The sequence below is a fragment of the Callithrix jacchus genome, chromosome 14, assembly GCF_049354715.1.
Source record: "Callithrix jacchus isolate 240 chromosome 14, calJac240_pri, whole genome shotgun sequence".
Classification (NCBI taxonomy): domain Eukaryota; kingdom Metazoa; phylum Chordata; class Mammalia; order Primates; family Cebidae; genus Callithrix; species Callithrix jacchus.
Window position 1 is genome coordinate 90556821 of NC_133515.1, and position 13883 is coordinate 90570703.

Consider the following 13883-nt stretch of genomic DNA (forward strand, 5'->3'; position numbering starts at 1 on the left):
TCTGGGATTACAGGTGCTCACCACCACACACAGCTAATTTTTGTATTTTTAGTAGAGATGGGGTTTCGTCATGTTGGCCAGGCTGATCTTGAACTCTTGACCTCAAGTGATCCACCTGTCTCAGCCTCCCAAAGTGCTGGGATTACAGGCATAAGCCACCTCGCCCAGCCTGTTTATTTAACGACAATCATCTTTTCCCCTAGTAGAGAATATTCTGATTTCCTCTGGGAAACTTTCATCTCCACTACATAAAATCTTATGGGATTCTTAATCAGGCCATTGGGAGAATTCCTCCTTAAATGTGAATCTTGAGAAGAATTACAAAAAGCTAAACATAGCAAAAGTATATTCATTCTAGCAGCAGGGCACTGCCCGGATGGTTCTTTCTAAGAGACCATTAACAAAGCTTTTGCTTTCTAGCCTCCTTAAGATACCTTGATTTCTTTCTGTTTCCAAGCATCGTTCTGCGATATCCAAATAGCATTCCAATAAATTCATATTTGCTGTTGGATTCAGTTTGCCAGTATTTTATTGAGCATTTTCACATCAATGTTCACATAGCCAAACATATCACCAAGTAATACGATGGTGGCAGTTGGTAAGCAGGGGCAGAGGTAAAGATGGAAATGGGAAATGAGCATAAGATACCTATTTATTTTCCTCCAGCAATTTATATTAAAAATTTTCAAAATACAGCAAAGTTTAAAGAATTTCTTAGTGAACACCTGTATGTCCACCGCCTAGATTCTACAATTAATATTTTTACTATACTTGTTACAACACTGTTTTCCACCATGCAGTCATATGTCGTATAATCAACTTGATAGGTTGTGAAAAGAATGCAATGGCAAAAAGAAATCCACATCCCTCACCAGTTATATGTGCATGTACTTGCTCAGAGAGTAGTTTCCATCCTAGTTTCAATGGCCAATGTCTTTTATGTTATAATTCTACAAAATTATGTGCTTGTTCCCCTAATAAGTCATTAAAACCAAGAGTCTGAAGCAATAAAGCGGCTGCATAATGTGGTAGGGAAATAAAAAATATAGATTCAGAGAGAGAATTCGCTAATAAGAAGCTTGAAAATATTTAGCATTTATTAATTATTAGTAGTATTTATTACAGGAATGAAGTATGAGAAGAGGTAAAAGCAAAAAATCATATTTGGGTATCATCTCTATAGAGGTAAAAAGTGAAGCAATGAGAATACATTATATTTCTGGGTGTGTAAAAGCAAAATTGAATTTTGAGACTATTCTTACATTAGCAGTAGGTAGAGGGAATTATGGTTAATATAAAGACAGGACAAGGTAGGGTAATACCACAAAACATATAAAGGAGTTAGAAAATAAAGAGACCTATGCAAGTCTGAGTAAATAATATTTCACCAGAGAGGAGAGCCTTGAGGAAAGATAAGGAAAGGATAATTTTTGTTTTATATATACTTACATAAATAAATATATATAATTAAACCTAGAGATAGAAATTATACACTGTGAGGGGTGAGTGTATATATATATATGTCTTTAAACATTCACATAGGAGAGAAAGCACTTAAAGTAATGAGGATGCTTGAAAATAAGACATCTGTATTGAGAATGCAAGGAGTAAAGATTAAATAGAAAATGGAGAGGTGAAAATTACACAGTAATTACAAAGCCATTCAAATTTAAAAATTCCTCACATTAAAAAGTTTGACAGTTAAAATTGTAATTCTCTTAGAATATTTATACAAACAATTTAAACATTTTTACTCAGTAAATGTTGCAGAAAATCATGTACTGCAATAAAATGAGGGAGCCTTCACTCAAAAGTAAAATTCTATGATATACATATAGATAACACTAGTTAGCTAAGTAATTCTAGTATTTTATTTTCCCAACTAGGCCTAACCACTGCGGAAATAAAAGGCAAAGCCATACAATAAGCTTCAGTTTTCCATCTCACTGCTTAGAATGCCTTCATGAAAATTTCTTATGTTCATTATTCACTTCTGATTCTGAAACAGTAACAACTGTCAAATAGTTTTCATGATAAAATAATTATAAAAAGTTCTTTACTTTGTTTTACAATTAACTGGATATAAAGCATTTAAAAAAATTAAAATGCCTTATATCCAAGGCATCCTGGGAGGCAGAGGTTGCAGTGAGCCGAGATAACACCACTGCACTCCAGCCTAGGCGACAGAGTGAGATCCTGCCTCAAAACAAAACAAAACAAAAGAAAAAACCGAATTGGCTACAACAACGATTTTAATCACTTTTTGAGTCAATGAAGGCACCTACTTCCAAAAGAAGAGGTCCCAAGGATTCCTTTTCTATCACTCCTTGACTACTTGATGAGATGTCTGATTTCTGTACGTCGTCATCAGTTGTTGATTTCTCTGTAATAAAGAAACTTAAAAAAATCACATATCTGAAAAGGGCTCATTTCCATAAAGGTAAGTTTACGAAGACATAGATTCACCAAATTTCAAATTCAAATGACATTTAGTCAGTATCTAAGCACTTTCCCACCAACCTTAATTATACTCATGTTATGGATTATAAAATGGAACATCACAAAGGTTAAGTAATATATCTGAAAATTATATAACTAATACATAGTAGCATGAAGATTTGAATACTACATCCAGTGTTTCAACAATGAGAAAAATGCTATAAATATGCAGCCTGTTTAAAAAGTCCATGACAAAAGTTTTAAGAAATGGGCAAGCTGTAAAAGAATAATTATTTCCTCAATTTTTCTATTTCTTTTTCTGATTTGATCAAGTACCATTGAAGAGAGAATGAAAATATAATTTTTCTTTTGAGAACCTGCATGAACTCACTAACATTTCACATTCATATTATGATGCTCTGATTGATAGAACTGCAACTGCTAAGTAATTTAGAGTTCTTTTGTGAGGTGATGTTGCATATCCCATCAACTTAAAGCAGTATTAGACTTAAATAATAAAAGTTTCTGTCAGACTAGTTAACCAAAATCCAAATATGATATTATTGAGCATAGAAATTCACATTTTCACTTTAAAACAGGAAGTATTTCATCAGGGTTGGGTGCAGTGGCCCAAGCCTATAATCTCAGCACTCTGGGAGGCAAAGGTGGGAGCACTGCTTGAGGCCAGGAGTTTGAGAACAGCCTGGGCAGCACAGCAAGACCCTTATCTCTACAAAAAATTTTAAAAATTAGCTAAGCATGGTGGTACATGCCTGTAATACTAGCTACTCGGGAGGCTGAGGTTGGAGGACTGCTTGAATCCAAGAGTTTGAGGCAGCAGTGGGCTATAATTGTGCCACTGCACTCTAGACTGGGTGTCAGAACAAGACCATGTCTCAAAAAAAGAAGGATTTCAAGTATTCCAAAACATTGAGAAAATAACAGCACATATTAATAGTCACCATTCGGTTTTCAAAGATGTTAACGTCATTTGCTTCAGATCCTTTCTTTTTAAATAAATACATGTTGCAAATACAGTGAAAGCCCTGTCCTCCTTCTTCTCTTTTTTCAGAGAACCATTATTCTGAGGTTGTCATAATCATTCTAAGCATGTTTTTATACTTTTACTACATATGTATGATTTCATAAACAATATATGATTGTTTCATGTTTTAAAGTTTATATAAATGTATAGTTATGCATACCATTAGCCCTCCAAATTAATGGGCTTCACATCCATGGATTCTACTCAACACAGATCAAAAATATTTGAAAAAAAATTGGGTCTGTACTGAACACATATATTTATTATTATTCCCTAAACAATGCAGTACAACAACCCTTTACATTGTAGGAGGTATTATAATAGATAATCTAGAGATTATTTAAAGTACATGGGCCGGGTGAGATGGCTCATGTCTGTGATCCCACCACTTTGGGAGGCCAAGAAGGGCAGATCATTTGAGGTCAGGAGTTCAAGACCAGCCTGGCCAACATGGTGAAATCCTGTCTCTACTAAAAATACAAAAATGAGTCGGGCATGGTGGCACATGTCTGTAATCTCAGCTACTCAGGAGGCTGAGGCATGATAATCGCTTGGACCTGGGAGGCGGAGGTTGCAGTTAGCCAAGAACACACCGCCATACTCCAGCCTGGGTGACAGAGTGAGATCCTGTCTCAAAAAAAAAAAAAAAAGTACATGGGAAGATGTGTGTCAATTATATGCAAATATGATACCATTTTATTTTATTTTTTATTTTGTTTTCTTTTAAGAGAGAGGGATCTTGCTGTGTTGCCCAGGTTAGCCCCAAACTCCTAAACTCAAGCAGTCCTCCAGCCTCAGCCTTCCAAGTAGCTGAGATTATAGGCATGCACCACTGCCCCTGGCTGCTACACCATTTTGTATCAGAGATTTGACCATACTCAGATTTTAGATCAGTGGGAGGTCATGGAACCAACCCCCCACAGATACCAAGGGACAACTGTACAGACATTTTCAGCTTTTTTCACTTAATATCATGTTTGAGATTTAATCACATTGATACATGTACATTTGATTCATTCATTTTAACTGCTGTTAGAGTATTACGTAAGTAATCCACAGTTGATTTCTACTCCCCTACTGGTAGGTCTTTTGATAATACAGTGCTATAATAAACTATTTTCGGTATTTCCTCTTTTGTAGATGTGTCACAGTTTCTTCAGGATAAATACTAGAAGTAAAATTGTAAGATCGTTATGTCTGTATAATTTATATTACTAGGTATTAATATAAAACAAACTGTTCTCCAAAGAGGTTGTAACATTGGTTTTGCTTTTCTGCATCCTCGCTGAAAAACAATATCATAGTTTTTAAGTTTTGCAGATCTATGGTATAAAGTATCATCTAAATATTTATAATAATGGCTTTCGTGTGCTATAATTTATATGATATACAATTAACTTATTTAAAGCACACAATTCAATGATTTTTAGTATATTCACAGTTGTGCAACTACTGTCAGAATCAATTTTAGAATATTTTCATCACCCACCAAAAAACTCCATACTCATTACCAGTTACTCCCCATTTTTCCAATACCCCTAGCCTTAGGCAATGACCAACTTATTTTTTATCTCAATGAATTTGCCTTTTTTGGACATTTCCTAGTAATGGAATCATACAATATGTGGTCACATGTGATTGGGCTTCTTCTTTGGCTTAGCATAATGTTCTCAGGGTTCATTATGTTGAAATACTGATCAGTACTTTATTCCTTTTTATTGCCCAATAATAGTCCATTATAGGAGATATATGACCTTTTATATATCTGTTCATCAGCTGATGGACATATGGGTAGTTTCCACTTTTTAGCCATTTGTGATAATGTTGTGAACATTCATGCACAAACTGTTGTACGGACATGTTTTCATTTCTCTTGGGGATATACCTAGAAGTGGAATTATTGGATATGATAGCTAGCTCTATGTTCAACCCTAAACTCTCCTCTAATTGAGAAACTGTTGGACTGTTTTCCAACGTGGCTCCTTCATTTTCCATTCCCATCAGAAGTATGCGAGGCTTTCAATTTCTCACCCACACTTGTTATTACCTTTCTTTTTTCCCCTAAGACACTCCTTGCTTTGTTGCCCCGGATGGAGTACAGTGACACAATCATAGTTCACTGCAACCTCAGACTCCTGGGCTGAAGCAATCCTTCCACCTCAGCCTCCTGAACAGTTGGAACTATAGGCATGCACCACTGTGCCTGACTAACTTTTTATTTTTTTGTAGAGACAAGGTCCTCGCTATGTTGCCTAGGCTGGTCTCAAACTCCTGGGCTCAAGCAATCTTCTCACCCTGGCCTCCCAAAATGCTGAGATTACAGGCATGAGCCACAGCACCCAGCCTTATCTGTCTTTTTGATTATAGCCATCTTAGTGAGTGTGAAATGGTATCTCTATTGATTTTAGTTTGCATTTCCCTAATGGCTAATGATATAGGGCATCTTTTTGACGTGCTTGTTGGCCATTTGGAGAAATGTCTATTCAGGGTCTTTGCTTATTATTATTATTATTATTTTGAAAGAAAGAGAAAGAAAAAGGGGAAGAGAGAACAGGAGTCTTGCTCTATTGCCCAGGCTGAAATGCAATCTAAAAATAGGGATTAAAAACCTCTTTTATGCCGATAGTTGTGCTTAACAGTGGAGACAGGAAGGAAAAAGGGAAGAAAATAACAAACAAACAAACTAACAATATTTCATTTAAGTCTGTAAAATGCTATGCAAATGCTGAAGAGTGATTTACTTCCAATTATGTGGTCACTTTCAGAGTAGGTAAAATATGATACTGAGAAAAATGTATGTTCTGTGGACCTGGGGTGAAGAATTCTATAAATATTCACTGAGTTTACTTGTTTTAGGTCTGAGTTCAAATCATAGATGTCCCTGTTAATTTTCTATCTTGTTATTAACAATGAGGTGTCAAAGTCTCCCGCTATTATTGTGCGGGAGTCCAAGTCTCTTTATAAGTCAATAAGAACTTGTCTTATGTATCTGCGTGTTCCTATATTGGGTGCATATATATTTATGATCATTGACTCCTGTTGTTGCATTGATCCTTTTACCATTATGTAATGTCTGTCTTTGTTTCTTTTAGTCTTTGTTACTATTAAAGTCTATTTTGTCAGAGAGGAAAGTTACAACTGCTGTTTTTTATTTTGCTCTCCATTTGATTGGTAAGTCTTCCACCAAAGCTTTGTTTTGCGTCTTTGTGTGTCCTTGCTTATGAGATGGATCTGGATACAGCATACAGATGGGTTTTGACTTTTTATTCAATTTTCCTTTCTGTGTCTTTGATTGGGGCATTTAATCCATGTAAATTTAGGATTAATATTGATATGTGTGAGTTTAATATTGTCATTTAATGCTAGCTGGCTATTTTGCCCATTAATTGATGTAGATTCTTCATTATGGAGATCCTCTTTACCTTTGGGTGAGTTTTTGGGATGACTGATACTGGTTGTTCCTTTCTGTGTATAGTGCTTCTTTCAGAAGCTCTTGTAAAGCAGGCCTGGTGGTGATGAAATCTGAGTGCCTGCTTCTTCGTGAATAATTTTATTTTTCCTTCATTTATGAAGCTGAATTTGGCTGGATATGAGATTCTGGGTTGAAAATTCTTTTCTTTGAGGATATTGAATGTTGACCCCTACTCTCTTCTAGTTTGCAGGGTTTCAGCTGAGAGATCTGCTGTGAGTCTGATAGGCTTCCCTTTATGGGTAACCCGACCTTTCTCTCTAGCTGCCCTTAGAATTTTTTCCTTTATTTCAACCCTGGTGAATCTAGCGATTATGTGTCTTGGGGTTGCTCTACTTGAGGAATATCTGTGTGGTGTTCTCTTTATTACCTGGAGTTGAGCATTGTCCTGCCTTACTAGGTTAGGAAAGTTTTCCTGAATAATATCCTGAAGAATATTTTCCAGCTTGGATTCATTCTCTTCATGACATTCAGGTACACCTATCAAAGGTAAATTAGGTCTTTTCACATAGTCCCATATTTCTTGGAGACTTAGCTCATTCCTTTTTACTCTTTCTTCTCTGATCTTGTCTTCTCATTTCATTTCATTAAGTTGGTCTTCAACCTCTGATATCCTTTCTTCTGCTTGATCAATTCAACTGTTAAAACCTGTGCATACTATCAGTGGAGTTCTTGTATTGTATTCTTCAGTTCCATTAATCACTTATATTCCTCTCTAAATTGTCTATTCTCATTAGGATTTGGTCAAACCTTTTTTCAAGATTCTTAGTTTCTTTACATTGGGCTAGAACATGTTCTTTTAACTCACAGAAGTTTCTTATCCACTTTCTGAAGCCTAATTCTGTTACTGGAACGCACTTGTTCTCCATCAGGCCTTGTTCCCTTGTTGATGAGGAACTGTGATCCCCTGTAGAGGGAGAGGCATTCTGATTTTGGGTATTCTCAGCCTTTTTAGGCTGGTTTCTTCCCATCATTGTAAATTTATCCACCTGTTGTCTTTGTAATTACCAGCTTTCTAATTAGGTCTGAGTGGACGTCCAACTTGTTGATTCCCAGCCAGAATCTGAGCAACCCACTGTGCCGGCTAAAACAACGACGTTAAGATTCATGGTGCTTTTCTTCCTGGGAATCTCTGGTCTGGCTTCCTTCTTGAGTTTGTCCTTCAATCAGCTGAATAGGTGACTCTGCCTTCCCAGAGCTCCAAACGTCGACCAAAAGGGCAGCCAGTCCCGTTTACTCTGCACCAAGAACCGTTGTGCCAGGGCACTGGCAAAACCACCACGCTGGCCACAAGAGTGGCACTGGCGACTCGTGGGGCTCCTCTGCTGGGAATCTCCTGGTCCGTGAGCAACAAAAATTTGTCTGAAAATGTGGCATCCTCTCATTCTCTGCACTTTCACTGGGAGCTACAATCCCAAGCTGCTAGTAATCAGCCATCTTGGATCTCTCTCCTGCTTATTTTTAAATTAGATTATCTTATTATTATTATTATGGTGCAGGAGTTTCTCATTTTAAGATATATTTCCTTCATCATTTCATGTGTTTTATTATATGAAGGTAAAGAAGGCTTTTGTTTTTAAGCAAGTTCTAACAAACATAAACTATCAAGTTCAAGTAGATTAAATAATTTTTGTATGAAGTGCAAAACATTTAACATTTTAGGGAAAACCTAAGGTAGGAATGGCTATGTGACTAGTTTCTGGCCTAAGGGAATGTGAATGGGAGTGACATGCAATTTCTGGGTCTTATCCATAAAGGGAAAGAACCACGCCTTCTTGTTTGTTTCTTTCTTCTTCTTGTCAGCTGGGACATGGACAAGGGAGCCATGTCTAACCACATGGATAATGGCAATACCCTAGGAATGGCAGAGCAAAAAGGATGGAAGGAGTCAATCTCTGACAATTTTCTAGACTATGTGTTTAAAACCACTGTACTTTGGGTGTCTTGTTCTACTTGCCTAGCCTATATTCTAATTAGTATGTTCCATACTTCTCAGTAACACCTGATTTTGTCCATGTTAGGCATAATCTATCATGCTATCATGAAAGGTAAGAATTTAACATACTTACACCCTCCTCTCATACTTTTAGTATAGTCTTAACAATTTTTTTGAGTAACCAATATTTAATATCTATGTTACTATGACCACATACTTTATAAGGAAGCCAAGGTGTGTGTGTTATAATTTACATTTCTTATATTGTTTCGGATTTTGTGTAGTTTAATTCAACCCTAAGCTCCCCTCCAGAGCTGAAAAATTCATCTCGATTCAGTCAGCTGGCAGATACTCTTATGTGTTCCTTTTCCCCACCCACCCCCCGCCCCATGGAAATATTCCCTAGAGTCCTCTATCCACCTGCTCCAACTGTGACCGGCTATTTTCTAGGCTGCCGCACAACTTAATTCTGGGGCTCCTTTTACCTTTCCTAAGATTAAGAAAGATTCCATAGTTTCCCTGAGTTAAGATCCTGTGCTTTTTTCTAGCTTTACTATCTTCGATAAGACAGAGATTTCTGAAACAGGTATAATAGGAGGTAATAACTTTGAGACTTTGAATGTCTAAACATGCCTATCTGGCACTCATAACTTCAACTGGATGAACATAGAATTCTGGGCCTAGAATCCTAGTTTTCAATGTTGTTATTGAGAAATGTGAACCTATTCTGAAAGCAATCTAGTATGTGTGAGACCTGCTTTTTCTTCTCTCCTGTTTTTCTGCCTGGTGTTCTGAAATGTCACTAAATTGTGCATTAGTATGAGTTTCTTTATCTTTCTTTTTCAACAACTGCACTGGGCACTACATGAGGGCTTTTAATCTGGAAACCAATATTCTTCTAGTTCTGAGAACATTATTTTGGCATTATTTCTCTTATCATTTCTTCCCTTCTATTTGTTTTATTCTCTTTTTCTGGGATTAATCATATGTTAGACTTCCTGAACTAATCCTATAAGTGTCTTATTTTTTCTCTCATTTTCCATTGCTTATTTTCTAAGATATTTCTTCAAATCTCATCCCTTCATTCAACAAGTATGCATTGAAAGCCTACTATGTAGCCAAGTGCTATTTTAGGTACTGAGGATATAGTCATGAACAAACAAAAATCCTTGCCATCGTGGAACTCTAGTGTGGGCAGGCAAATAATATATAAAATATGTAGTATGTCAGATGTAAAAAGTACTACAGGGAAAATAAGGAAGGTGTAAAAAGATGTACAGATTTTCTTTCCTGGTTTTAAAAATATTTCAAATAGGCTGGTTAGGAACAACTTCACTCAAAAGACATTATTTGAGCAAGGACATGAAAGGGGTGAATAAAGCATGTGTATACCTAGAGAGAGAGTATTCCAGACAAAGGGAACAGCAGAGTGTGCCTGCAACTGGTGTGTGCAGAGAGTGTGAGGAGGCAGAGTAGAAACAAGGTAAAGAGGTAATTTTTTTTCCAACTATCCTGTTTTTAAGTTCCAAAAGCTATTTCTGGTTTTGAATGTTTCGTTTTGTAGCAATTATTCTCATTTTATAATGAAATACCATCCTTTATGTCTCTGAAGGACTGGTATCTTTTTAAGTTTTCTTCAGCTCCCTGCCTGTCTCTGCTTACTGAGTTCCCTTTTTTCTTTTTGTTTGATTGGTTTGCTCTCTTTTATATTACAGTCTTTCCTCCAATACCTGGCTTTTTAATCACATTAAATAGTTGGCTGGAAGTTATGTGAGGAGTGGAGGTAAGATAAGGAGCTAATTTTTTCATTTGAGGATCATCCCCACATGACTTCGCCCTCCAACTGCTCAGTATACCCAGAGGAATCCTGCCACCCTCAATTTAGGGAGTATGAGCTAGGCTGTTAGTGTTTTGAGACCAAGCAAGGAAGGGTGGCATAGAGCCTCTTGCTGATGCTCCCCTCTGCAGTTTTACAATACAGTTTCTCCTGCTGGTGAAATCAGTTGTCACTACACTGTTTTCCAGCTTCTAAGATCTTAAAATTATAAAACTTTAATGCTTATATAATCTGAAGTTCTGTGGGGTCAGTCATTCTGTTATTTGCGCTGTTACTCTAGATTATTTCTTCATATGTTAAGTAACTTTGCAGTGTAAAATCACCCTCAGAAGTACTTTTTCTGTGGCACTTCCATGGGACCAGCTTGTGGGATTGTTTCTTCAAAGTGCTTTGCCTTTGTTTATGGTAGGCAACCAAAAAGTTTGATGGTATGGGGTTCCCAGTGAATGTAGGTAGTATAAATATGAACCTTAAAAATACACCAGCCTGGCCAACATGGTGAAACCCCGTCTCTACTAAAAACACAAAAATTAGCTGGGCATGATGGTGCACACCTGTAACCCCAGCTACTCGGGAGGCTGAGACAGGAGAATCGCTTGAACCCAGGAGGCAGAGGTTGCAGTGAGCTGAGATTGCACACCACTGCACTCTAGCCTGGGTGACAGAGTGAAACTCTGTCTCAAAAAAAAAAAAAAAAAATCATTTTTTTTTTTTTCAGAGGGGAGCCCAAGTAGAGATAAACTTCCTCAAAGAAGTGGAGAGATTTTTCCCCTCATAGAGTTACTATCCTAAAAAACTCCTATTGGCCAGGCCTGGTGGCTCACGTCTGTAATCCCAGTGCTTTGGGAAGCCACGGTAGGTGGATCACAAGGTCAAGAGTTCAAGACCAGCCTTGCCAAGATGGTGAAACCCCGACTCTACTAAAAATACAAAAATTAGCCGGCCATGGTGGTGGATGCCTCTAATCCCAGCTACTAGGGAGGCTAAGGCAGGAGACTCACTTAACCTGGAAGGTGGAGGTTGCAGTGAGCCGAGATGGTGCCACTGGACTCCAACCTGGGTGACAGAGTGAGATTCTGTCTCAAAAAAAAAAAAAAAGAACTCTTACTGTCCTAAAGAACTCTATGCCAGGGCCTCAGGCCAAACTCCACAACTTGTGTCTTCTAACTCAATCCCCTATGATATTGAGTCCCATAATCTCCTTAAACAACCAGGTTTTGAGTTAACTTATTAAGATATTTTAACAAGAAGATTCTCAGGTTCACTGTCTAAAATAAACAGGATCTTAAAGACACTTCTATATAAAATTATAATGTTCAATGTAATTTCTTAATAATAAAAAAGTAAAGTCATGTATTATAAATGTCTTAATAACAGAGCACACAGCCATGGTTCTTTTTTTTTTTTTTACCTTGTTCCATTCTCTTCATTAGCTGTATCTGATCTACTGTTTTCTTCAAAATCTTGCATTTGTCTGGTTTTACACTCAAGCTGTCAATGTCACTAATGTTGGCAGACAGTAACTCAGCTAGTTCTTCTAAATATTTATTTTCTTGCTCCCTGCGCCTCTTTTCAGTGCTGTTACACAAAGAAAATCCAGTTAGTGTACATTTGTATCACCATATTTCCTTCTCTGATCAAGTATCTAATGCTTACACATTTAGTAAGATCATTATTTTTATTGAAAATATAAAACCAGATTTAGAAAGTGACATAAATTCACATCTAAAAAGCAGATACTACAAAATACCAAAGTTTAGAAAACAATTCTGGCTAAAATATATAAAGTAAATTGACTGCTATAACAGATGTATTTCTCCAATCATATATATACCTTGAATATTTTCAAATAACAATCACTAGATATTAAAAGTAAACCTAATAAATACACTAGTTGGATTTGGATCTACTTTATATTATAAATAACTTCTTGAAATAGAAAAATATAAATTTAAAATAACAGTTATAAATTAAGCAGGGAAGACAATACTAGAATTCAAATAAGTTATAATCAGAAATCTGATAAACTCTTATTTCTTATGATTAAACCATTGGTTGATCCTCATCAAAAAAGTATCCATTCAAAAGCAAAATAAGAAGGCTAATAATAATCAGAAATGAAGGTACAGTGAACAATGTATTCTGTGTATAGCTGTGTCCTAAAAGAAATATTTAAAAAATCTATTTATAAGTTCCCATAAACACAATAAACAAAATCAAACAATTTATTTTAAAGAAAAATAATGAGAACAAGGAATAACAGTGCATACAGTACAGGTAGCACTTTTTTAAAAAAAGTGTACCAAATGTATTGAATGACTACGATTCATTTTTGCTTTCCAGTCATTAGCCCTGGTTTATTTAGCCAAGAAATCAGGCAATTTGTTTTGTGACACATATAAAGACAGTGAAGCATGACTTTGAAACTTTGTTATTATCAAACTAATATAATAGGAAAAATTGGTCACAAGTATCTCTTTGTTTTATAAGCAGCAATAAAAATCATTATAAATAAATAAATACGATGTAGCTCCCAATTATTTGGAAAACAAAACAGAACATTATAATACTATGCAACAAGACTAGAACACTACAAAAGTATACATCTAGATCTAGAAAACGAGATGCATGAACTTAGTGGTAGGGAGAGGCTGGTTTTCTGAAAGAAAAAAAACCAATTTTTTCAAAGGTATAAAATAAGAGTGAAAATACTAAGATAAAGAATCTACAAGTGGTTCAGTATAGCTAAACTACATATGATAAGAGACAAAAGGGCAAGTGATGTGGGATCTTGCATGCCATGATAAAAAGCATGGTATACTGCTTAAAAGCACAGGTTCAGCTGGGTACAGCAGCTCACAACTGTAATCCCAGAACTTTGGGAGACAGAGGCAGGAGGATAGCTTGAGGCTAGGAGTTCAAGACCAGCCTGGGTAACACAATAAAACCCGGTCTCTTAAAAAAAAAAAAAAAAATTAGCCAGGAGTGATGGGTTGAGTCTGTAGTTCCAGCTACTCCAGAGGCTGAGGTGGGATGATTGCTTGATCCCAGGAGTTGGAAGTTGTAGTGAGCTATGATTGTGCTACTCTACTCTAGCCTGGGCAATAGAATGAGATCCTGTTTCTTAATAACAACAACAAAAAGGCACAGGCCCAAG

At 36.4% G+C, this 13883-nt stretch overlaps 1 protein-coding gene across 7 annotated transcripts in view; it reads right to left on the reverse strand.

The window, feature by feature from the left end:
- Nucleotides 1-13883, reverse strand: part of NCOA1 (nuclear receptor coactivator 1) — a 290014-nt gene that overhangs the window by 108154 nt on the left and 167977 nt on the right. For all 7 annotated transcript variants that reach the window (XM_078349811.1, XM_078349815.1, XM_078349814.1 and 4 more), the window contains 2 exons: nucleotides 12138-12304; nucleotides 2286-2383 (listed from right to left, as the gene is read on the reverse strand). In XM_078349811.1, the coding sequence (XP_078205937.1) occupies nucleotides 2286-2383; nucleotides 12138-12304 (265 nt within the window). The remainder of the gene's footprint in view (nucleotides 1-2285; nucleotides 2384-12137; nucleotides 12305-13883) is intronic.